Source organism: Pelobates fuscus, chromosome 10, assembly GCF_036172605.1.
Source record: "Pelobates fuscus isolate aPelFus1 chromosome 10, aPelFus1.pri, whole genome shotgun sequence".
NCBI lineage: Eukaryota > Metazoa > Chordata > Amphibia > Anura > Pelobatidae > Pelobates > Pelobates fuscus.
Genome location: NC_086326.1, coordinates 73,005,843 through 73,032,729, shown reverse-complemented (window position 1 = coordinate 73,032,729; position 26,887 = coordinate 73,005,843). Strand labels below are relative to the sequence as shown.

General features: G+C 42.7%; 1 protein-coding gene across 1 annotated transcript; it reads left to right on the top strand.

Annotated features, from left to right (window-relative positions):
- Positions 1–21: 21 nt before the first annotated feature.
- On the top strand, positions 22–25,620 carry SUPV3L1 (Suv3 like RNA helicase). Its single transcript, XM_063434213.1, has 15 exons — positions 22–419; positions 1,638–1,715; positions 2,850–2,957; positions 4,177–4,291; positions 5,146–5,314; positions 6,158–6,269; positions 7,582–7,659; positions 7,879–7,970; positions 8,897–9,077; positions 10,174–10,267; positions 11,426–11,645; positions 22,989–23,069; positions 23,484–23,660; positions 24,368–24,516; positions 25,187–25,620. The coding sequence occupies exons 1-15, from the start codon at positions 161–163 to the stop codon at positions 25,572–25,574; spliced, it is 2,301 nt and encodes a 766-aa protein (XP_063290283.1). The 5' UTR covers positions 22–160; the 3' UTR covers positions 25,575–25,620.
- Positions 25,621–26,887: the final 1,267 nt, after the last annotated feature.

Sequence of the window (26,887 nt, the reverse complement as noted above, 5' to 3'; positions counted from 1 at the left end):
ACATGGGGTCCTAGCCCGTGACGTAATCAGAATGCGCCAGTCCGTGCTCTTGCTGGGTACATGTGTGTGTTGATAATGATGTCCAGGCTGCTGTCTGAGTGACAGCTAGGACGTCGCTCTCAGTCTGTGCTATGGTTTCTTGTTTGGTGGTTCTGTGACTATGTATTTCAGCCGGTTTCCGCAGCTGGCCAGGTGCTGCCTGCAGCCAGTGGGCCGGGGATTGCAGCTTGCTGCGGACTCCAGGGCTCCTGCCCTCCTATTGGTGTCCAGGCGGCCTGGGATCCGGGCAGGCTTCAGGGCTCTCTCCAGTGACTCCAGTAAACCCCCAGATACCTCTCTGTTTCATCCAGTGCAACTCAAAGCCACAGAGAGCAGTGACTCTGACATTGGGGCAGAACTCACCCAGACCCTGAATAAGAGTAAGTTCTTATAATATTAATTCAGATTATTATTATTTTAAAACATGGTTATACATATCTCTGCTAATTATCACAATACATAAGTGATTATGTTAATAACCAATATAGTGATTATGAAGTTACTGCATTATGTTTGGGTTTATGAGATTATGTAAAAAGTCAGCATTAAAATTTTTTGTGTCCTTTTAAATAGGGCAATGTTTAAAGGGACACTCCAGGCACCCAGACCACTTCTGCTCATTGGAGTGGTCTGGGTGCCAACTCCCACTACCCTTAACCCTGCAAGTGTAATTATTGCAGTTTTTCATAAACTGCAATAATTACATTGCAGGGTTAACTCCACCTCTAGTGGCTGTCTACTAGACAGCCACTAGAGGTCACTTCCTAGTTTCTAGCACAGGTTTCCTGTGCTAGAGCGTCGCTGGACGTCCTCACGCTGTGTGAGGACCTCCATCGTCGCTCAAAACCCCATAGGAAAGCATTGAAATGATTTTTCAATGCTTTCCTATGGGGAGACGTAATGCGCATGCGCGGCATTTCCGCACATGCGCGGCATTTCCGCACATGCGCATTAGGTCTTCTCGGCCGGTGGGCGAGATTAGTCTCGCCCACCGGCCGACGTAATCACAAGGAGGAGCGTCGCGGAGGCGGAGACAGCAGCGAGGGACATCACCGCTGTCCCAGGTAAGTCACTGAAGGGGTTTTCACCCCTTCAGTAACCGGGGGGTGGGAGGGATCGTTTTTCTGGCACTGGAGTTTCCCTTTAATGATGATGTAAGTGTATAGCTGCACTGCTATTAAATATCTGCAAAAAGGAAAAGGACATTTGTGTTGAAAGTTAATTTTGGGTTAGGAGAGCCCAGCATTCTCCGCCAGATCCAAGTTGGACAGAATTGACTTTGATGCCACATTATAAATTTGGGCAAGGTAGTCTCTGGACACCACACGTTGCGGCAGTGGTTGATAAGCGGAATGGGGACTGTACCTCCCTTGATTCTGAGCATAGTAACGTCAGTGTATCTTGGAGGTATCTCTCCTAAGTCCCCACTTTTTTTTCCCAACTGCTTCTTTTGGTGTGCTTGTGTAATGATGGTGTGAAGGTTTGTGGGAAATGCCGATACATTGCATTATTAACACAAAAAAAAAAGAATATGTATGTGTGCAGTTGTACAACTAGTCTTGCTCTGGTACTTTATAACTAATTTTCTATTTTTATAGGTGAAGTGCTGAAAGTTTTAAACAAGTTTTATAAAAGAAAAGAAGTACAGAGGTTGGGATCAGAAAATGGCCTGGATGGTAAGAACCTTAAGCATTATGATTTTTGTAGTTTCAGTGATAATGTAATACATTTTACAATGTTTAGCCACAGCAAGGTGTTTATTCACTAAATTGTAAAATGTTAGGCATTCACCAGGAGATAGGACATATAAGGGCAAAATAGCCCATAACATTGTCCAAAAAAGGGTTGTCTTTCATGTTTACCTAATTACTTTGTGAATTCCTGGAAACCCTGCCACAGATCTGTGAAATTCCTAGCCTGTACTTTGTCATTTTGAGTTAACTGACATCTATAATGTAATACCCTTGTTTTGAACACTCCCAGGCGTCCTAAGCACTAAACCGGTCCTCACCGCCTCCACTACATGTGACAGAGTCAGAAGCTCCTGCTTAGGAGCTTGTGTTGGCTCTTTTGAGCTTAGACTTGGCTCAGACAGAGAGGTTCTGGCTCTCTGTCTGATGTTGTGGAGGCAGAGAGTGGCACCCGACGGATCCAGGTAAATAAACCATTCTAAGGTGGGATCTTGCTGAGCAAGATAAAAGCTGCAGTCTAGCACGGGCAGGAATGTGATGGGACATAAATTCTTGGGTGCATATGTAAAAAAACAGAACTAATTTATGTCTGTTTTTTTTTTTATCACGTAGGGTTAAACTGAGCAGTTGGAGCTTTGACATTCTGTGTTTACCTTACCCACCCATGAGCAGCATGTCTAAGGCATCTGTTGTTAAACATACTGTGTGTGCTGACACTAGACGCCAATCCAGCACAAGACAGATATTGCACAATATCGTTTTTTTGTGCTCATTTGCTGGTATCCCAGCTGGGAAATTGACAGCCCAGGGAGACTGCCTTACACAAAATAAGAAAGGTTTTATCTCTGGAATGATACTCTTTTAAAATGATAGGCAACAGGGACAGAGTCTCCGCACCATGAACTAAAATTAAAAAGTTATGGTGCTTACAATTTCCCTGTAGATTTACATAAAACATGGGAAAGAATAAAATATCAAAATAAATAAATCCATATCATTTTACACACAAGTACATGGAAAGGAAAAAAGGAAACTTGAGATTTTAGAGTTTATGACCAACAGTCCTATTTTCCACTGTGCCAACAAATTAACACGTTTCTAATCTCCTCTCGATCACAGCCCGTCTCTTCCACCAAGCTTTTATAAGCTTCCGAAAACATGTCTTGGAGACAGACCCGTTACAAGTGGAACTGCACATTATTCTCAATGACATTTGTGCTGGGGTTGGTAAGTGATCATGTTGTTTTAGAATCCATGCTATGTTTTGCTAACAATGTATATAGTACTTTACTCCAGAAAAGAACATTAGCAGGCATTTGTAAAGACAAACTCTAACGGTGGACCAATCTGGGGGAACGTTCTCTTTGGTTTCCTTAGTGACAGCCCCACGTATGGAACTTTGCTCCAGAATTATCCACTCAGGGGATTATGAATCTTGAAAAAGTTCCATAGGGTTAACCATACAGGTTTTCTAAACGAGCGTTCATAACTTTGTGTTTCTCCAGAATTCATTGATCTTATTAGATATGCACTCATGGAAGGTAATATTTTCAAATACACGTTGAATCAAATAGCCTTTTTTAAACAAATATGTGTATGTAAATAAGTGGACTCTCTACCACAATCACTATAGATTATTGCTGATGAGGTCTTGGTGCAAAGCGTTCTCCTCTACAGTCTCTCTTTTTCAAACACTGAATTTTCTATAAAAAGGAAAAGTTTAATTTTTTTTCCCTAAAGACAGCTCTGAGACTGCCACTATAGGTTCTTCCTTTTATGATCCTCACACTCGAAAATGTTTAAAAACTCCCCATAGAGAAATTTAAGGCCAAAGTAGATGCAGTGGAAATATTTCCCAAGTCGCTATGCTTCCAGTTCAAATATTTTTTTTATTTATTATTATTATTATTATTATTATTAGTATTATAAATACATCTCTTTTTTTTTTATCTACATTTCCTGTAGAGGAAAAAATAAGGCATCAGATGTAACAATATGCAGAATTAGAAAATCTGGGAGTTGTATTTGGTGCCTCTAGATAGATAGTGAAATTTACAGGTGAGATATGCAGTGGCTTTAAAATGGTATGCCATTCTTCTCATATATTTTCATGCAACTTCAGAGCTCAACTGTCACTAGCCAATTATGCGTAAAAATTCAGCCTTGGTGAGTAGAAATTTACCCCTTGTGAGTGACACGGATCTTGAAGAATTGCAGTGACAAGTAACCTTTTAGGCATCGCTTGTAGCTTAGGGAAAATAAAATAATATAAATGGTGAGAGCTTGTAGCTTAGGACTTACATTTTGAGCCTTGTTGTATATACAATTACTGCGTAGAAGTTATATTATTGAGTTTTGTAGGTATGTGTTTTATCTGCTGGTACAGTAATGAAAGTGACTGTCACACCATTGTAAGTTACATTGTACTTTATTTTACATTTCCTAGGCCATGTGGATGACCTTTTTCCATTTTTCATGAGGTATGCAAAGCAAATCTTCCCAATGCTGGATTGCATGGATGATCTCCGAAGAATCAGTGACTTAAGGTTACCTCCTAATTGGTAAGCTGTGAGCTCTTTTCCAGAGTTTAATCTTGTCGACTACAGACTGTGTTGAATAAATCCCATGCTACAGGTGGCCATAACACTGAAAAATGCATGCTTTTTGTTCTCATCCCAACCCTTATAGGGATACTATAGCACTGCATAGTGTCCTACTATTTAGGACAAAATAAATAAAAATGCTCATTTACTTACCTTTCCACCGTCCCGTCTCCCTATCTGAGATCATCAGTCTTGATGATCTCAGCCGCATGTGTAGGACATTGCAGGACAAAACCCAGAGAGTCATTCTAGTGGCTGTTGGAGTGACTGCCACTGGAGGAGGTCATAGGCAGCAATGTAAACACTGCCACAATGACTCACATACACTGCAGTGGTTCTGGTGCCTGTAGGGTTCCTTTGAATAAAAAGATATATATATTTATGCTGTATTACCTGCTGCACTGCTAGATTGTATACCAGATATGAAATCATATATGTTCTACTAATTCCCAAACCCAGGGAATTAAGTGTATAATTTATCTATGGATTTGTGTATACATAATATAATTGTAATTCATGATGTTGAACTTCTTTAGAGATCTGAGGATAGTGATACAGTTACAGTTTGCAGTGAGCGCAAGGCCTATGCTGTCTTGTATATATGACATATAGCACTGAAACATGTATTGGGAGAAAATGTTACCATTGAGGGATTTTTTGAAGATAAAAAGCCACAAAACTGAAGGTTGGGGTGTTTATGAATGCATCCAGATCTGATATGACTTTAAAGGGGAAACACTACTTTAATAACTTGTAATGTGGAATTTTACAGTTGGGTATATTTTTTTTGTTTGTTTGTTTTTTGTGTGTAGGTATCCTGAAGCCAGAGCTATACAGCGTAAGATAATTTTTCACTCAGGACCTACCAATAGTGGCAAAACGTACCATGCTATTCAAAGATATCTATCTGCAAAGTCCGGCGTCTATTGTGGGCCTTTGAAGCTTCTTGCCCATGAGATATATCAGAAGACTAATGACGCAGTAAGTTTGCATACTATCCCTCTCTGTGTCCGTTTATCCTCTATTGTACCACTGTTAATATTAAAGGGAATTATCCATCTTCAAAAACCTGAGGATGATGAGTTCACCAGTGCTGCAGTAGGAGAGATCGGAGTACGTCCTCTAATAAGACATTTTTTTATTTTTTTTATATATGGGGTAGATGTGCCAAAGAAGGTATATTTATGGTGCAGGACTCTGCATACCATTCGTTTTAGTATTATTAGTAGCAGCAGTAATAACATTAAATGATTGTTTTCCAAAAATGTCAAACATTTGAACAGGCATATTAATGAGACCAAACCTATCAAATCAATTCATGTTTTACTGACGCCCCGAGTGTTCCTTTAAATTGTCCTTGTCTGAATATGGAAACCAGAATTTTGCGTTTTCTAGTTTCTTGGCCTTGATCGAATGGTTTCTTTATTTTGGTATTGTAGTCATTAGTAATTACCCAGTGTGTGTATGGTACGTATATTTTTCACAAGTGAATTAATTGTTACTAGTGTGTATTTTTGTGTCTGTGATTTATGTGCAATGCATATGAAGTACCTTTGTGTCATTGCCTTTTAAGGTTGTTTTTTTTTTATCCGTTACTTCTAGTTTGATTTTGGTAGCAAACTTTATTAGGGTTTAGTGTAGAGTTTATGAAGAAATGTGCTTTTACATTTTTTGTTATTTATTTCTCCCCTCTCCCTTTGTTGCTCTTCTTGCAAATCTATACATCCAACCTGTAGAGTTTTCACATACTTTAAGTTCTTCTGGCAGTCAAAGTAAAGGAAAGAGGAAATATGTTTTAATTTTTACTCTTGCATTTCTTTTTAGGGCGTACCTTGTGATTTAATAACAGGAGAAGAGCTGGTATACGTAGATCCAGAAGGAAGGCCGTCAGCACACGCAGCTTGCACCATAGAGATGTGCAGTGTGAATGCACCTTGTGCGTATTCTCCTTCTATATAAATTCCTCTTAATTTTCTCATTGCTCCATTAGTTACAGGAAATACAAAGAATGTAATGTGTGCCTGTCAAGCAACTGCTGCATGACAGTGTTTTGTATAGCATTCTCTATATACGCCGGTCCATTTGCAAATAGTATGATTGTACTATATTTAAGTCTTAAAAAGTGTTTAGTGATAATAAAACCATTTCCACTTAAATATATTTTAACTCTAGTATGTTCTGATAGTTTCTCTATAGTTTAGGGCCTCCACTTTAAAAAACAAAACAAAAAACAAAAAAAAAAACTTCAAATTCACCTGTAATCCAGCAATGAGACAGACTCCTCTTGGCAGTCACACCGACCATGTTGAGATGTTCCTGACAGATGGTCTCAGTATAGTCCATTGCTTCTCATAGAGAGGCATTTGCAAGTTGTGGTGTTTGCACTGCAATTGCTGCATTTTCCGTCAATCAATCGCTTCTCTGTGAAAAGCATTCACAGGATTTGGCAGCATCATTCTGGGCAGTCAGTCTTAACAGCTGAAAGTAAACCTTGCCAAGCTACAGGCACCAGGTCAGTGCACCAAAGTCACTTCATTAATATAATGTGATTTTTTTTTTTTTTTGTGCTTAGTGTCCCTTTTGATAAAGACGATGCACAGCCCCTCTCAAAATATGTGCCAAGTGCCTAATTAGGTACTCAGACTTAAAATAAAAAACAATTGTACAAAAGGGTTGGAGTAATCCTTTCAAGGACCATTAAAGGCAACCAGACCACTTTATCTCAATGGTGGTCTGGGTGCAGTGGTCCTGGAGTTGTAGAAATTGCAATGTTTCCATTGCAGGGTTACACACACTGTCTTCCTGACAACTAATAGAGGCATTACTGCAGGTAGAGCCGAGTAAACCTAGGTCATGTGACCAAGGCAGCTGCTAGGAAAGCATTGAGTTCAATGCTTTCCTACGAGAAGCATTTGGATATGCATCAGTCTCCAGTTCTCCTCTATGAGAAGCAATGGATCGGCCATCGCAGAGAGATCCAGATGATGTTGCAAAAGGAATAGTGGTTTTTAGATTTTTACAGCTCATGGGAGAGAGCGGGGAGGACCTAAAACTAATCGGACACTAGGACACTATACCAGTAGCAATACAGGTTTATATTTCTAACGCTATAGCGTTCCTTCAACCTAGTTAGTTTCCTGCTTAATTATACATTGCACACCAACTACATCAAAATATATTATTTTCTTGTTTGTTTGTTCGTCTTCAGAAAATTTTGTTTCTGAAGTTTCTTTCCTTTCTCTCTTAAGATGAAGTGGCTGTCATAGACGAAATCCAGATGATCAGAGATCCTTCCCGAGGCTGGGCCTGGACAAGAGCACTTTTAGGTAAAATACTACTTTTGCACATTTATCATTTTCTTCTACTTTTTGAGTATTCTGAAATATAAATTGACGTACAGTGCCATATGTCGCCTGAGAAGGCAGTAAAACATGTTGTGCATGTAACCTTTCCAGTCTGATAAAAGAGGACATTGAAAATTAAAATGTGCTGACGCGTTTCACTGTAATGCTGTTCATAATAATGAATTGAGTTGTTTGTTTTAGGTTTATGTGCAGAAGAAATTCATGTATGTGGAGAAGCTGCTGCCATTAACCTGGTGACAGAGCTGATGTTTACAACTGGAGAGGAAGTAGAGGTAAGGTTTACTATTTCTCTGCAATCACAGTCTGCAGGGCATCACTACTCATTGCATTAGATTGGGGTTTCTCTGACAAGAATGGACTAATGCTAAAATCTCATTGCGTCTAAATCCGTATGACACCCAGAGTCCTTAAAATAATACCATACTTGTTGAAAAATTTAAAATAAGAGACATCCCAATCTAATGTAAGCTACCTGCTTTTTTTCGTGTTAACTTTTTCTCAGTTGTCTTTATTAATTACGAGTGTCAGTTCTTGAGTTTTAGAAAATCTCGAAATGCAGTGTCCGAACTTTCTAATCATACTATACATATGATACATATGGTGCATTTCTTAATATAAACAGTTATGTAAAATGTAGGGTCCGTATTTTTTTCATAAACCTTTAGATCAATCTAAAATATTCCAAAAACAAATTTTGCTGGCAGTGTGGCACCTAGAATTTGGTCACCTATGCATGCAAGTACATGTGTGTTAGCTGATGATAGGTACAGGAATCTACATGCTATATACTGGGTGACCTAGTAACTTTTCATATCTAGCCTCGTATGTTTTTATTCCGGCTAGTATGGCTTTGTGATAACGATTTTCAGGACCCAGAATGAAGCAGCATGTTATGACAACTTTAATTGCGGACTAAAATAACTAATTTTTACCCTGCTCCATATAACTGTATTACCGAAGACACAATGCATAAAGAATATTATTCCAGTCTGTTATACATCTTCAGTCTGCCAGATGTAAAATATTAATAGAACGCAATGATGTTGTGTTAATAACACTTTATGTAAATTTTAAAGTATTTTTGGAAAAGGAAGAGCTTGAAAACTATAGCAGGAAAAAAACAAAACATATTTCAAATATTTTCTTCAGGGAACATGTTTTATGATTGAACGTAAGAAGATACAATGCTATTTTCTAGGTGCGCACGTACGACAGGCTAACCCCTCTTAAGGTATTGGACCAAGCTGTAGAAAGCCTGGAAAATCTTCGCCCCGGAGATTGCATAGTGTGCTTCAATAAGAATGATATCTACTCTGTGAGTCGGAAGATTGAAATCCAAGGGTTAGAGTGCGCTGTAATATACGGAAGCCTGCCTCCAGGTGAGATCAGCCTTTCCTCGAACATTGTCTATTGTAATACTTAGTAACTGAATATAATGGAACTGTTCTTTATTTAACATCATGTTTTTGTTTTGTTTTGTTTTTTAACTAAAGTGTGAATAGTTACAAAAGTGAATTTTAAATTTCTGGCCAAAATAGTTGGAATGAAAATGTAGCATTTAAAAAAAAAACAAAAAAAAATCATTTTTTCTTTCCTTCCCTTTTTTCCTATTCATCCATTGTGACTTATAAGTTTAATTTCACAAAAACTCACGCTTTCATCAGTACCCATGTGAATGTGTGTCAGCCCAACCTTCCCATTGAAGTTTCCCATTTGGGAAAAATAAAATCCACCAATATTTAAAATCTATATTGGCAAATCAAAATGTAGAATTACATGGAAGTTGTTGATTGGCTCCCAGGATTCTATTGTGAAGGAAGTGAAAATGCTGTGAAAATCCAACGCGCTTAATGAAAATTAACAGGCGGTTCTGTTATTTAATTCAGTTTCAATAAAAACAGTTGAATAGATCAAAACATTATTAACATAAAATACAGGTCGTCTTTGTTTTTTTATATTCTGTGAGATACAGATAATACACAGCCACGTTTGCCAGAGTAACAATAGACTGGAAAAAACAGTTGCCATAATATGGTTTTTGGCGGAAATAAATGCAAAATAAAATACTGCATTTTAAAATAAAAATGAAAGAAATGAACTTTATAAACATTGATATTAACTGTCTTTAAAGATCATTATAATAATGTTTCTAATTACCGAGTCACTAAACTGAAATATGTAGAGAATTATGCACATGTAACACTTGGTGGAAGTGAAACAAAAATGAGCTAATTTGGAAAAATTCTCCATCTTGTCTGCCAGAGCAGCTTAGTTATTTTACCATTTGGAACCCTGCATATTTGCCAACTTATATTGAGCACATCTTGAGCAAAACAATTCTATTTAGTTTGTTTTTGTCCTAACATGAAAAGCTGGAAAGTAAGTTTGAGCAAAGTGTATGCATTCACACCTTCTCTGTCTTGTGCTTGAAGTTGGCATGGATTGTCCAATGACGAAGCTGTATTTATTTTGTAGGGACTAAACTCGCACAAGCAAAAAAATTCAATGATCCCGATGATCCTTGTAAAATCCTGGTTGCCACAGATGCCATTGGAATGGGGCTTAATTTGTGAGTGCGGAAATAGTTTTTTTTTTTTTTTTTTTTATCTTTTTCCAACTACATTTAAAGCACAATTTCTTTATCTTCACAATGCTTTACCGGTGTAATGATCTCATCTCCATAGCAACTTTTCCTCAACTTATCACTAGCCGGCCATTGAGAGTCATGCGTGCTATTACTATCAATAGGATGACCAGTGATATTCTGCCAGCCCAGCACTCCCTCTGATAACTGCAGCAGCCGGAGCGTGGAAGAAAGGAGGCAAAAAAAGGTCAGGTGCTGGGGCACCAACTTCAGAGATAAACAGCCTTCCCACTGAAGGAAAAACAGCACCCAGAAATTCTTGCCTCCATAACTTCCTAGAGGTTATGTTGTTATAAGGTGGGAGTGTTCCTTTCAGACAGATCTATACCCCATGCACTAGCATCTCAGTTTTGCAAGACGTGAGGTGGATATGTAATCTTTACTGAACATGAGGCGCTAGTGAATAACTAGGGCTCTGGTGAATTCGGAACCCTTAGAAATTCAGTTCCTTTACTATACTTGCAGAGGGAACAGAATTCTAGTACATTTTACTGTGAAAGGATGAGCCCTCATTCATACAAAGAACTGGGTGGTTTTAGAATTGTGCAGCTTTTAATTACAGAGAGCTCGATGTATAATCCGGAGTTTCTCCTTTCACACAAAACCAACACCTTTTGTCAGATTAGCATGTTGTTGAGGTGGAGTGTCATGCAGAGCTTCAGTCTCCAGTGAGTTATAAATGTTATTTCCGTACATATGATATACGTGTACTACTGAACACATTAATTTTAATTGCACCATTCAGAACGTTGTCTGTCAGACATACAGCTATCACTCAGACACACAGCTGACAGACATAAATGAGATACGGAGCTTTTACATACATTAGACCTGTAATTTCCCCAAAAGGGTCTGTTCATTTAAAAGTGCATGTGCTGGATGTCATCGCTTGAATTTTGTATGTGATGGTCCTGTATGTGAACCATCTGCTGACTTACCACAATGAATGTTGTATTTATTTCAGTCCATACTACCCGCCAACAAAAATATAGTGAATAAGGCCTGCAAAATATATGTATATCCCAGGACATACTATATATAATATATAATTTTTTTTTATTTTTTTTCTCTTCTTCCTTTCAGGAGTATAAAAAGAATCATATTTAATTCCCTGGTGAAGCCAAATGTTAATGAGAAGGGTGAGCGAGAGATCGATACAATTTCTACCTCTCAGGCCTTACAGATAGCAGGCCGTGCTGGTAGATTCAGTTCGATGTTTAAAGATGGAGAAGTCACTACTTTGTACCGGGAGGATCTATCGCTGCTGAAGGAAATACTGCGCAAACCAGTCGTTGACATTGAGGTAAATTGTTTCTGTCATGTCCTAGACATTCCACAATGAACAGTACAAAATTATACCTCTCTGGAAGTCACATGAAGTCTAAGACTCACTTCATTTTGGATGGTAATGTTTGGCTTTGAACACTTGGCTTACCTTGCCAGTGCTCATATCTTATTGCTACCACCCAAATTAGAATTGGTTTTGTACAAAATAACGTGGAAGTGCCAGGAGAGGGACCGTGCTTTGTGCTGTCTGAAATCGAAAAAAACACTTTTAAAAAACAAACATGGACATGCACTATAGCATTTTGTAATAAGCTAAAGTGGTTATTGTGTTTAGTGTCTCTTTAAAAGGAACACTCCAAGCACCTAACCATTAAACCTTGCTTAAGCGGTTATGATTACAGCTGTCCCCAGCAAGCCACTTCCATTGGCCCCATTGAGCTAAGCTCTGCACCACCACGCTTAGCTCAGTGCAGGGAACATCTGGGCTGCAGGCGGACCGCTGATGAGTTGTCAAACCATTTGCAGGGCAAGCCTTCTGTGATATGCTGACACGTTTGTTTCATTGGCACATCCCAGCCAGAGTAAAGTTAGCCTCTCCAATCCTATACTCCTAAGTCAGTGCTAGCAGCTTTGGCTGGGGAGTTTCCATAGCAACTGCAGCGAATGTGCTGTGGTTGCTATGCTTGGAGAAGCAGATGGTTGTCACGAACGCACCCTACTTCAAGAATGTGCGTGACGTAGTTCTGGTGAAAGTGTTAAAGTTCACTATTTGTCTGAACTAGACCGAAAATAATGATAAAATCCCACTTAACACCACCCACACTTAATAAAAATATAAATATTACTATTTTAACACTGCCACCACTAAGACAATTTATAAATGGGGTGCCTTGGTCCCCCAGGTAACTTTATGATCAAAACCCACCAAATACAACTTAGCACAATATTTAAGCAATTGTAAAACACTAATTAGTCTCTTCAGATAACGTGATTCTTTACCAGACAAAAGCATATTTATTATGAGCAAAAAATAGTCACAGTGCATACAAAAATTAGATGGTAAACAAATGATTTACACCAACAACAGATGAAAACAAAAGGGATAAAGTAACAGAAGTCCTAATCACTTAACTCAGGTTTTCAAAGTAAAACCTCTGCCCAGGGGGTCTCTGGCAAGGAAGATGGTGACTCACTCAAAATTAGATTTTGGCCCCAAGCAAGTCCAAACACATTTCAGAATCATTAGATACATACCCTGTGGATTACCAAGCCTCGCCTAGAGGTGGAGATAAGGCGGACCTATGGAGACAATAAGTGACCACCCCCTTGTGTTCCAGACCAACATCAATCCAAATAGAAACTTTTTCTTATATCTCCTCTTTTTGTTCTTGCCACAGAAATAATAATTGCATCTACGAATGTGTTACCATTTTTCCATTCCATAGATGTTTCACACTCCTTACTTGTGACCCAATATAGTGGACTTCACAATCCCTTGTCATATTGTTAAGTTATGAAAATCGTGTTTAGGCTTGATTAGAAGATTGTGCTTCTTGCTGACCGCCGACGGTGATGGCTGCCTAGGCGAAGAGCTCTGCGCCCTGCCAGACCCGAAACGCCGAGCAAAACGCTACTCACCCCTGCCAACGACCTACAAACCTGCCTGCTGAAGGAAGGACAGTCTAGGAAATGGCCACTAACAGAAAATCCGGCAAAAAGCCGAAGGAAGGGACCCCCTCCGTCGCCGAACTCCTCGCGACGCCCAGGCCGCATGTAACCAAAGATGGCGGCGGCCAAGTGAGCGCGGGCTCTCCGGACTCCCCACAAACAAGAGAAAACGGGCACAGACCTCTGCAGACGACCAATGCTGAAATCCTGCACTCAATTGCAGAGGTAAGACACTATCTGGCTGGGGAGATAGAGAGATCAGCAAGGGAGGTTAAGGAGGAGATTCAAGCAGTGGGCCAGCGCACAGAGGCCCTGGAATGGAGGATGGACCACGTGGTAGCAGCCCATAATGAAACAGCCTCCACCACCAACCACCTAATCACTAGAGTGGCTGAACTAGAGGCAGAGCTAGAAGATGCCTCTAATAGGTCCCGCAGAAATAACTTGAGAATTAAAGGCATACCTGAAAGAATTAAAGATGCAGACTTAACAAATGTATTGCTGGGGCTGTTTAAAGATCAATTACCTGCCATACCGGAACATCTATGGACCATAGACAGGGCGCACAGAGCGCTGAGAGCCAGGGGCCCACCTGACAGCCCCCCTAGGGACGTGATAATGAGGTGGCATTTTTTCTCTACCAAAGAAGCGATTATTAAAAGCGCACGCCGCCACACTTACACGCTGGATGGCTCCACACTCCACCTTTACCAGGACATTGCACCTGCCACTTTAGCCAGGAGACGGGAATGGAAGCCCGTTGCTGACCTAGTCAGGGCCAAGGGCCTCAACTTTGCATGGGGACACCCCTTTAAAATGCTGGTGTTCAATGGCCCGCGACCAGCTGTACTCCTGCCCACGGCTGACCCAAAGGCCTTCCTCCGGGGACTAGGTATAGAAGTCCCAGAAGATTTCCGACTCCCCCAACGAGGGACCCAAGCACTAGGCCTCTTGCCCAGGGATGGGGCAGGCTTGGATGGCGGTGCACTATAGGGGACCCAAAGGGGCCTTCCCTCTACCAAACATTACCAACTACTAGCCAAACTCAGTGAGAAAAGGTGGGAGGGGAACAGCGCTACAGTACTGATCACAAGGGGGAAAAAAAAAGCTGCACACCTGAAAGGAAGGGCTACCCTCAAACCCTTCAGAAAATGGAGAAAACTAAAAACAACAAATACAGGGTGCGCTGGATAAAATAAACGATAACACAAAAAGGAAAGTCTCTATAGGTACAGTGTAGACCTTGAGTAAATGTTCTTCTGTTCTCGCTTTGGAATCGCAGTGGTTGGATATGAAACACAAAAGCAGAGAAGGGGGGGACCAATAGTGCAAAACCGTATGGTAGAGAGGATCACGAACAACACAGACGTAGAGAAATGCCAACTTACAATTTTTAGAGCTAAGCCCAGCTCTAGGTAAAACAGCTTACAGTGGTATTTGATACTCCCCACTTGTAGGATATAACTGGGCAATTGGAGTCTCCACACGATTCTTTAAAACTTCTGAGACAGACGTCAGCATATAAAATAATTTAGAGAGCTATAACCAGCTCTGAGTAAAACAGCATACAGTGGTATTTAAACTCCCCACGTGTAGGATATTCCTCTAGTGATGCTTGTAGTGCCGGTCTTATGAAAAATAAAATCACAAGAGAGGGCCCATAGTGTTTTCCTTATGTAAAAATGACAAAGTGATAAAAAGAAACGTACTTACAGTGTTCAGAGCAGCCACACTGCTCTATGAACCAAGCGTAGGTGGAATAATCCCCACCAGGGATTTCTTTTGCAGTACTGGATCTTGTTAAAAATGATGATAAAAAGATCAGCCAGGATAAAACGGCAGCATATAAAGTAAATGAACTAACCCAAAGTAAAAGGTAGTAACAAAATACTTTAATATAAAACAGAGTAAAAATACACAACGCGTTTCGCCAAACAGTAGGCTTTTTCAAGTGTACTAGCCAAACTCACCCTAACGATATCCCCTCCCGCACAAACCAGCAAGATGAGAATCAGACCCAAATCATAGGTTATAACGCAAAAGTGGACTACTAAACTGAACACAGACGGCTACAGCTGCGGACCGCAAACCCACAGACGATACAAACACCAGAGACATTATTCAAAGATCCAAAGTATACAACACTCAAGAATTCAAGACAAGACAGGACCTGTGACAGAAGGATTGCTACCACACATCAAAGTACAGCACCTAGGGGCTTGAGAAAGGACACTGCGAAAACAAACGGAACGCAATATACCCTAGAATTTGCATGAAACGCAAGGGACTGATACTGGATGGGTAACTACGCATCGCCCGTTAAAAACATCACAAGAAGAAAAATGACGCAGAAACAGAACGGCTGCCACTCTAACCCGCGACCACAGACTCAAACTACTGAGTAGAAACGGAAGCTGTGCAAGGACGAGAACACACTTATACAGAAGACCCACTCGTGCTTGGCCCGTCCATGATACCACCGTGCTGCACAGATTAGTGACTCTTACACCACCCATTTACAAACAGGACAGTGCCGGAGTCCACTACTGAATGGGACACTGGTTCATCCCCAGGCATTAGGACACTGCACAGGGTCTTTGAAAGTGTTGCATCCACGACCAGAAACGCAAGTGCATACTCCCTCTCCCCCAACCCTCAGTATTACTCTATTACTCTATTGTTTTATCATTAGCTTTTCTGTTTTTACATGTAATTCTCAGTACTTAAGGGGACCTCGAGGGCTTTCTGGTGATGACGGAACCTGGGGGTTATGACTTAGACTATCGGGTGTATATGCGGTATGGGATAATGCTTAGTACCCCACGGTTAACCCCATCCCCCCAGACCCGTTTCCGGGGCAACCCCCACAGAGGTGACTGACACTTCTTATTCTCTCCGGACATCCCTGTTCTCCCTTGCCCCCCCCCCCCTATCCCACGGGACGGGTGACGGAGTAGCATACCCCGGCAGCTCTGACATAGACGGGACGAAGCCCCCTCCCCCTTGCTGACCCTGAATGATACCCGGGTAAGGGGTTAGAACTTTAGAGGGGGGTACTAGGTGTAATAGTTCTAAATGTATTCAATGTGGTAAATGCCTCAGGTTTAATGTCTCATGTAACTTACGCATATATTGAATGTCTACTTAAGGTCAAATAAGCTTGCTTCGTAACTGTATTGTAACTCTGTGTACGCACAATTGATTTGGTATGAGAATACACATCTCCCTTACCGAACTTGGCAGGGCACTAACGTTTATATCCTAGGATATCTAGATACTCGGGTCTTCGGCAGGGTGCTCGGCGATTGTTTGTCCCCTCCGTGCTACTTGAAGTACTCGCGGAGCGGACAGCCACCCCCCGATACACCCGGCACGAATAAGACCGGAGTGATCCCCTCCACTACCCCTCCCCTTACCCTCCCTTCGTACACCAAGGCTGAGACAGCCCTTGGGCCTCGACAGCCCTCCCACAAATAGCCTCCAATTACTCAACCCACAGACCGAACGTATTCTCCCTAGTGAGGACTCCCTTCCCATCCCCATACCGGTCTCTAACAGGAGCCCGGTCTCTGCCTCCCCTCCCTAGTTCACAAGCACCGCTCCCTGGTGGGGGACGTGGCGGACAGACCTGACTACGACACTCACGGGACTGACAGGACCTTACTCAACCCGAAGCATGGCCACACTTAAAATTACTTCCCTTAACGTTAACGGCCTTAATACGCCGACCAAACGGCGACTACTAATGAGGGAACTAAAAAGACAAAAGACAGACATAGCCTTCGTGCAGGAGACTCATATGTTGCGTTCAGCCCGGATTCAACTAACCAACCACCTGTACACCAGGGCGTACTCTTCCAGAGCTCTGGTGAAAAAAAACGGAGTAGAAATACTCATCCATAAAAACTGCCCTTTTATCACTCATACGACACAATCCGACACCACGGGTAGGTACGTCATCCTTACTGGGACCATACACGCCACCACCTATCACCTAATAAACATCTATGCGCCTAATCAACCAGATCCAGCCTTTTGGGACAACTTACACGGTATCGTGCAGAAACTATCGCATGGTATAATAGTATTGGGGGGCGACCTGAATGCTACCCCCAGTCCACCAGTCGATCGTAGCACACCGGCGGGAGGTCAGAGGACCCCGAGGGTTGGGGGACAGGATAAATTACTATTTCAATTCATGCAAAATACACAACTACTTGACCCCTGGAGACTGCGACACCCGGGACAAAGAGACTACACTTTTTTTTCGGCGGCACACTCCACTTACTCCCGCATAGATTTATTTTTGGTCAATCAGGCCGGGATCCCGTGGATCCATTCCGCGCGGATCAACCTCATTACGTGGTCAGACCACGCAGATATAGAACTCTCACTACGAATCCCAGGCCCTAGGCCACCTTGGAAATGGAGGTTGAACAGCACACTCCTTAAAGACCCAGATGTAGCACTGCTTATTCAGAAAGACATTGCTTCCTACTTCGAGGAAAACGACACACCGGACCTAACACAAACCACAATATGGGCCGCCCATAAGGCGGTCATCCGGGGCTCCCTCATGAAATTGGCAACTAGGCGAAAAAAGCAGAAGGCGGAAACCCTCTTCGAGCTCCAGAAGGCGCTGAGGAGGGCCGAAGCCAGGCACAAACAAACCCCCACGAAGCAAGGACTCCAAGACCTTCGGGAACTCCGTCACAAGATTAGGGCCTTAGCGGTTGAGGAACTTGGTAGGGATCTAGTCCGTAAAAAACGACTTTATTATGAACGCTCTAATAAAATGGACACCCTCCTGGCCCGGGCACTCAACCCCAAACAACAGTTCAAAACCATAACGGCGATCCGAAACAAGACAAGGCAGATCACACACAACCCCTCGGAAATCAACCAGGTCTTTACGGAGCTCCTGGCAAACATATATGACCACTCCCCGGACTTAAACAGCAACAATGCGACATATGCGATCACGGTCGCAAACTACTTGAACAAAACAAAATTGCCACATCTCACGCCGGAAAACATATTGACACTGAATGCCCCGATAGAGGAGGAAGAGGTCGATAAGGCCATCTCAGCACTTAAAGGTAATAAACCCCCGGGACCAGATGGGTACGACGGTTCCTACTATAAGATCCTTAGAGACACCCTAATCCCACGATTAGTTAAGGTATATGCGGAATGGATGGACGGAGGACATCCCAACCCAGAAACACTAACAGCAGACATCACCCTAATTCCGAAACCTGGTAAAGACCCGTCGGAGGCTGGGAACTATAGGCCCATTTCGCTCATAAACTTCGACGTTAAGTTGTTCGCCAAAATTCTAGCGACTCGTCTAAACCCCTTGCTGGAAAAACTGGTCCACCCGGACCAGGTCGGCTTTGTGCCATCTCGACAATTATACGAGAACACTAGGAGAGGCGCAGATGTCATATGGTGGGCAGTGAGGACCCGGACGCCTTCTCTGATCCTTTCCCTGGACGCGGAGAAGGCGTTCGATAGGGTCCTGTGGCACTACCTCTTCTCGCTTTTGGAGCACCTCCGAATGCCGGAGAGGTTCGTAAGGGGCATAAAGGCCCTGTACACCGCACCCAGGGCGCAGACAGCCGTCCCAGGAGCGGCTGCGACCCCATTCACGCCCGCCAACGGCACCAGGCAGGGCTGCCCCCTCTCCCCCTTATTGTTCGTCCTAGCGCTTGAACCACTTCTGCAACAGATAAGGGAAGACGGGAACATCCCAGGTATACAGGCAGGGGGAGAGGAGTACAAAGTTTCAGCGTACGCCGACGACATAATGGTCACAATCACCAACCCCCAGAGATCCCTGCCACACCTTCTCTCCCTCCAAGATGAATACGGGCAGGTATCAGGCTATAAAATTAATTTAGAAAAATCAGTGGCAATGCCACTGGAATTGAATACAGCAGAGATCATAGCCATACAAGCCAATCACCCCCTTCACTTCTCGAGAACCGAAGTCAAATACTTAGGGATCAAACTAACCGCAGACCCAGAGAAGCTATACGACGCGAATTACACGCCCACGGTGCAAAAACTATGCAAGGACATAGACAAATGGCAGGAGAAGCCAATCTCATGGATTGGGCGGCTTCATGCCATAAAAATGACGCTGCTCCCACGTCTATTGTTCTTGTTCCAGGCTCTGCCGGTCAAAGTTAGTAAACAAGACCTCACCACACTACAAAGACACATAGATAACTTCATATGGGCACAAAAACGACATAGAATAGCCAGACAGGTGTTGTATCGACCGAAGTTAAGAGGAGGGCTTGGACTCCCAAATTTACATCTTTACTACTTAGCGGCCCAATTAGCCCAAATAGTGGCGTGGCACACTCCAGAAGGCTCCCATAGGTGGGTCGACCTGGAAACAAAGCTCATGGGCACAGACCTACCACAATACTGGATATGGGTCCCCAAACCAGACAGACCCGCCCTAAGCACCACCTGCCCGGCCGTCCTAAATTCGGTAAGAATTTGGGACAAGATGGCTATCAAATACGCACTCAAGCACACCCCCTCGCCACTGACACCATACTTGAGAAACAAGGCGTTTGAGCCCGGGCTGAGCGCAAGGGACTTTAGGGGCTTGGAGAGCACGGGGATGCAGAGATACAGACAAATGTACGAGGGCGGAGCCTTCAGAACGTTTGACAGTCTTAAACTCCTGACGACCCTGACTACAAAGGACGTATTCCGCCACATGCAACTACGAGACTTCGCCAGATCTCCAGAGGTTAAAAAAGCAGCACACACCCCAATGACGTTTTACGAACAGCTATGTAATGCCGAAACCGTACAAAAAGGCTTAATAACCGCTATTTACTCACATCTCAGCGCCCCCGTCAAAGACGCCACAGACCCACGATACATTAACCAATGGGAGACGGACCTGGGAGGGACATTGGAGGGAGAGGATTGGGTTGACATATGGGAAGCGACAGCCAAAACCTCCATTTGCGTACTACACCAAGAACAATCCTATAAAATGCTCATGAGATGGTACACCACACCAGTGCAACTACATAAAATGGGTAAAACCACGACCGATATATGCTGGAAGGGATGCGGGGGTAAGGGCACCTTCATACATATGTGGTGGGAATGCCCCGAAATGCACAAATACTGGACGCGCATACAGACGCTCTTGACAGACGTTATTTTGAAACCTGTTGCTTTGGAACCCTGGTCGATCTTATTATCCAAACCCATAGACGGCCTCCCCAGGACAGAACAACGACTCTTTGACAAAATCACACTAGCGGCCAGAAGGGCCATTGCCCAAGCATGGCTAAAACCTGACCTACCCACAGACGCAGACGTAATCGTAAAAATCAAAGACACATATCTGATGGACAAACTCACTGCCCAAATCAGGAACACAGAAAAATCTTTTCAAAAAATATGGCAACCCTGGGAAGACTACCTAGACGAATAGGGACCTCATAATACGACGCTGACAGACAGAGGCTACTGAATTGGCCTCACTCCGCCGCACCCCCCCCCCCCCCCACGACCGGTGCCCCCCCCCCCCCCACTGTTCTTATTTTTCACCATTTCCAATTGTTGGTTGCACAAACAACAAACAATTGGACGTATTACGACAGATTCTTATGCTTCTCTTGAACATAACAATGCATTACATTGTCCTCTCTATCTATACGCGGCCTAAAGGCACCCAAGACGATTACTGATAATACGGAAAAGCAAAATACCAAGGCCGTAAAGGCTAATATACACCTAGCTTACACTGTAGGACACACGTCACACCATGGAGGTCGATCTCGGTATGAGCCGTAACACCTCAAAGAGCCAGCTCAGCACCGACGCGACTCACAGTTGTCAAAGCCTATACGGCCACATGCAACACAGACCATATTTTAGCATTATGACTTACTCCACGAGAAGGGACTTATCTACAGCACTGTTCATCTACATTGCATTGTTTTGGTTCATTTCAATGTTTTTCATTGTATTGTACTGTTCTATTTTTATGCTATTGTTTTTTCCTGTTCCCCTGAATACAGGGCTGAAACGCCCCCCCCCCCCCCCGACACGGAGCGGCACGAAACAACACCTAATATGCGAAAACATCATTTGTCTACTGATGTATAACCTGTAAAAATGTTTGTACTCGGCCCCTGCGCGAGCCACTGTATTTTGATATGCCGCACTCCGTGCCGACACAAAAATAATTTAAAAAAAAAAAGAAGATTGTGCTTCTTCCATTCTAAATATAATTAATGAGGCTTAATTATTATTTTGTGGGTAAGTATTAATGTTTCTTTTTGATATGATACTTGAACACAAAGCTAATGATCATTAACTTATCAAAGAAATTAACTCCCCAATTAAGAGGTACAGGCCATATGGTTGAAGTCAGTTAGTTTACATTGGAACTAGACATTCAGGCATCTCAAGTGTAGAATTTCACACCTTGCAGAGCCTTTGATTAATCTGCAAGGTGTAAACCATTTGCCCCCTTTCACATTCCTATACAATACATTACCCTTTCTGTCATCTGACCTCTACCAAGTGGCCAATTCATATATGCACTACACAAATAAATAACATAAAATGGCAATATTCTGTTGTGCAATAATGAATTATGCACCCTTGGCGTGACAACTATAACCGCTCTAGCAAGCTCAAGTAGTTATGGTGCTTGTAAAGTCCATTTAAAAACATAAAAAGCTAACAAAACACTCATGCAGTAATTCCCAGAGAGACCTTGGCAGGAGGACATGGGGTTCAATTAGTCATCAATAGGGCAGATTCGTTATGTATACCTATGATAGGATCCCTTTTCATGAGAATCTTTTGTGAGATTCTCAGCTTTAGGACTGTTTCTATTAACTGCAGGGCCGGTGCAATCATTTTTGCTGCCCTAGGTGAAAACAAATTTGCCACCCCATTTGCTCCACCCAATCATGTAGACTAACACACACACTGACTCAAGTAGACAAACACTGACCCATGCAAACTGACACACACGCACTAACCCATGTAGACTGACGCACACTGACCCATATATACACACTGATCCATGCAGACACATACATGCAGACACACATATAGACATACTGACCCAAGCAGACACACTCTGACTCATGCAGACACACACACTGACGATACAGACATACACACCGATCCATACAGACAGACTTTACATACACTGACCCATGCAGACTGACACACAAACATACTAACTGAAGCAGACTAAGACATTCTCTGACATACATATTACCTTCATTGCTGTTCCTATGTTCATCTTGCCTGTACCTGGTGGACTATCACGTCCTTTCTCAGCACATTTCCTGTTATGCTTCCACCCACTTCTCCCCACGTACAGGGAAAGGGGCAGGCATACATATCAACCCTCACACTGCCACCGCCGCAATGTTTATCTGGGAGGGAGGGGGGCAGGCTTTGAGGGCTGATGTGTATGCTGCTGGTCCAGTGTTCTACCAGGCGCTAGTCAGCAACAATGTGATTGCGCCCGGTAATATGGCGGCGGCACACTCAAAATAATAAACTTGATGGAGGGGCGGCCATGGCACAAACTATCATAAAGCCAGTGCCGGACCCTAGGCGGCCGCCTAATTTGCCTATAGGAAGTGCTGGCCCTGATTAACTGTATGATCCTTTATTTCAGACTGCAGGACTGCACCCTACTGCTGAGCAGATAGAAATGTTTGCGTATCATCTACCAGAAGCCACTCTCTCTAATTTAATAGTAAGTATAGGAACGTTAGATTTTGAATTGCATATTAGCACACAGACCACGGCTATCGCTTGTGCAAAACAAAGTGTTTGGTTAACTCACTTATTTCCTATTGTGGCACTCTGAACATCTTCAAATCTAGTTTGCTGATATTTTCTCCCCCATAGACCTCAACAAGGATAATGTACAATCTCCCTTAATCCTCTTTGATTCCTCATTCTAAAAGTAAGGAATGATTGAATAAGATGTATTTTGTAAATGAAAGCATCACTGTTAAATTGATGTGCCCTTATTAGTAACCTACAAATTTTTCAAAAGTCGAAAATGGAACATTCATATGGGCAGATTTTCAGATGCTGATTTTATTTGTAGTAGGAAATAATCAGATATCTAGTTTTTACTCTGCCTCTTCTCTCTAATTCACAGGACATTTTTGTAAGCCTTTCTCAGGTGGACGGACGTTATTTTGTGTGCAATATAGAGGACTTTAAATTCGTAGCCGACATGATCCAACACATTCCATTAAACCTCAGAGTTCGATATGTGTTCTGTACAGCACCAATCAATCGTAAACAGCCCTTTGTGTGTACGTCGCTTCTCAAGGTGAGTAATGTGGTCAAATCAATTCATTATCATTTAAAATATAAAAAAAGAATAATTTTGTGACCATTTTGCTTTATCTGGCTGAGCAGCGAAGTTGTCATTTTAAAATATCATCAAGTTTCATTAAATGTAATACACTTTTAAGAGAAGTGATAATTTGATGACGGTTATCCTTTAACAGAAACTCCATTTTAGCGAAACCAGTAGCAAACTTTTATTTATTTTCAATTCTTAATTATATTTCTTGACATTTACATGCCTTTCCAGGCAAACCCTGCAGGGCCGTATGTATGGAGCTTGTGCATGTACGGCACTATTGGGTAAAATCTACATTAATTCTCCATTAGGCAGCATGGGGCAGAAAGGTTTACCCAACACGGAACTGCTTTTGTCTTCCTTCCCCATCTACACTGGGTAGAGGAGGGCCAATAAAGTTGTCCTGATATTTTAGATGCTTTTTCATATTTTGCATTTCTTCTGACTTTACGAAATGTTAAAATTATAGAGGTAGTTTTAATTATTTACTAAAATGGCAAATTGTTTGCGTTTCTAGTATTATTTTTTATTTTTTTTAAACTGGACATAGCAAAGATTTTCCCCCCAAATTAAATAAATTCAAAATGTATGTTTCTTCACCCCCCCCCCACACTTGTACCTGATTAGTTGCATTCTGTGTTTTCATAATAGTTACTGTTCTTTCCTTCTAGTTTGCCAGACAGTACAGCAAGAACGAGCCTTTAACATTTGATTGGATTTGCCGGCATGTTAATTGGCCGGTCGCATGTCCGAAGACCATCAGGGATTTGGTGCATCTGGAATCTGTTCATGATGTTCTGGATCTTTATCTCTGGTTAAGGTGAGTTGTATAGCATTGTTATTAAAATGAATATTCTTCATAAACACAGTTTACTTTACCAAAATGTTGGATGTTTTACAGTGAGACTTAAAAGCAGTCAGGAAATTAGTCAGTGACAATGACTCCATTCTCCAGCGTAAGAGACAAAGAATACCCCTTAAGTAGATCTGGTAGCAAATAACAGTAGAAACATATAATGAAATACTCCAAACACCATAATCACTACAGCCCATTTAGTACTATTGGACAATTTAACAGGATCTTGCTTGGCAACCATGGATGCACTCTGGTCATGCGTAGCTCTACAGATAGCACCTGTAGTCCTGGAGACCCAAATAAGTTGTCAAACCATACAAAATCGGTTTGTCTGGTAGACAGCCACTAGAGGTGGAGTTAACTCTCCAAAGCAATTATTGCAGTTTATCAATAACTGCAATAATTACCACTGCATGGTTAAGGGAACTGGGAATCTGCACCCAGACCACTTCAATGAGCTGAAGTGGTCTGGGTGCCTATAGTGTCCCTTTAAGCATTAGAAGTGCTTGGCAGTCGGTGAGCTAAGATGCAAACCTAGAACAAAGTTGCATATAACTTAAACGTACTGCACTTTTGTATGCATCTGTTGACGATATCTCTTTTTTTTTTTTTTTTCTCCCTCCTCTTTCCTCAGTTATCGCTTCATGGATATGTTCCCTGATGCTACTCTGGTGAGGCAAATACAGAAAGAACTGGACTCCATTATCCGAATGGGAGTGTACAACATCACTAGGCTAATCCGTGCCTCAGAATCTAACGGCCCTGTTTCTGTTGGTGAAACTGCCACACATGACAATGCCAAAGAGGACATGCTTCCGAACCAGCTGCACAGACGACCTAGGAAATCCAAATTAGCCCAACCTCCACCCAGCAAAATAGAGGGTTCTCTTGCATCTCGGTTAATTGACCAAGGCCTTCTTACCCCAGATATGTTGCATCAGTTGGAAAAAGAGTGGTCAAAACGCCAAGATGGACACCAGAACAATGCAACAAAAACAAAATCTTTTAAAGGAAAAAAGTAGTGTGGACTCAAAAGTGACATTTTAAATGGACAAAATAAATAATAAAAAAAAATGCCAAAAAAACCAATTTATAATTTTCAAACCTTTTGTTTTCTTTTTTACTTTTAAATTATGGTCTTATACAGGGCCAGCCTTAGGGGTGTGCGAGCTGTGCGGCTGCACAGGGCGCCATGGAGCAGGGGGCGCCATGTGGCCGACACAGCTCACACATGGCTGGCTACCCGGGTGGAGGGTTAAGTTATCCTCCACCCGGGCTAAGAAAAAAATAAAAAATTTCGGCGGGGGCGGGGCTTAAATGATGGCGGGGCTAAAAGTGCTGGCTGCATGGGAAGCAGGAAGGAGTCCCTGCTTCCCCAACAACCAGATCCCAGCAGCTGTCTGCACTGCCTTCACTCCTCCCAGGATATAAAGGACAGAGGTAACCATGTGTGACTGTCTGTTTGTGCAACTGTCTGCCTCTGTGTGTGAGTGGCTGTCTGCCTGTATGTATGTGTGTGGGTGTGTGTGGCTGTCTGCCTGTATGTGTGTGTGCGCGCGCGCGTGTGGCTGCCTGCCTGTGCCCTTGTGGCTGCCTGCCTGTGCGCTTGTGGCTGCCTGCCTGTGCGCTTGTGATTGTCTGCCTGGCTGTGTGTGTACGTGGCTGGCTGTGTGTGTGTGTGTGTGTGTCTGTCTGCCTGGCTGTGTGTGTACGTGGCTGGCTGTGTGTGTGTGTCTGTCTGCCTGTGTGACTGTCTACTGTGTGTATGGCTGTCTGCCTGTGGGTGGCTGTGTGTGTGAGACGGCATGTAACTGTGTGTGAGACTGTATGTGTGGCTGTATGTGTGTGACTGTCTGTCTGTACCTGTGTGTGTTTGTCATTGTCTGTGTGTTACTGATTGTCTGATTGTAATTGCGTGTGCGTGTTACGGTCTGCCTGTAACTGTGTGAGTGTGTTTATCTGCCTGTACCTATTTTCTGCCTGATCCTGTGTATGTATAACTGTGGGACTGTGTGCATGTGACTCTGCAGTCTGATACATCTGGCATGCACTTCTGTTGGCTGCAGACCATAAGTAGCTGTCTTCCTAGCTCCGGCCAATCAGAGCACTGCAGCAGATTACCACAGGACACTGCAAGTCCCTGAGCTTGCGAGACAGTTGCACATGGTCTGCACCCAGTGGAGGGGCAGACCAGATTCAGATGAGCATGCCCCTCTCCCAACTAGGTAACAACAGGAAAGGAGGAATTAATATGTTTTTTAAATCATTATTTCCTGGCTAATCATGGCAGCATTACTTATGGGTAGCTCCGCCCTAATCAGGAACAGGACAGGAA

Excerpts from the sequence above, each read along its gene's own strand:
- SUPV3L1 (XM_063434213.1), top strand. The coding sequence starts at position 161 with ATGTATTTCAGCCGGTTTCCGCAGCTGGCCAGGTGCTGCCTGCAGCCA. Across the intron at positions 10,268-11,425 it reads ATTGGAATGGGGCTTAATTT|GAGTATAAAAAGAATCATAT; the intron begins GTGAGTGCGGAA and ends TCTTCCTTTCAG. Across the intron at positions 11,646-22,988 it reads AACCAGTCGTTGACATTGAG|ACTGCAGGACTGCACCCTAC; the intron begins GTAAATTGTTTC and ends CCTTTATTTCAG.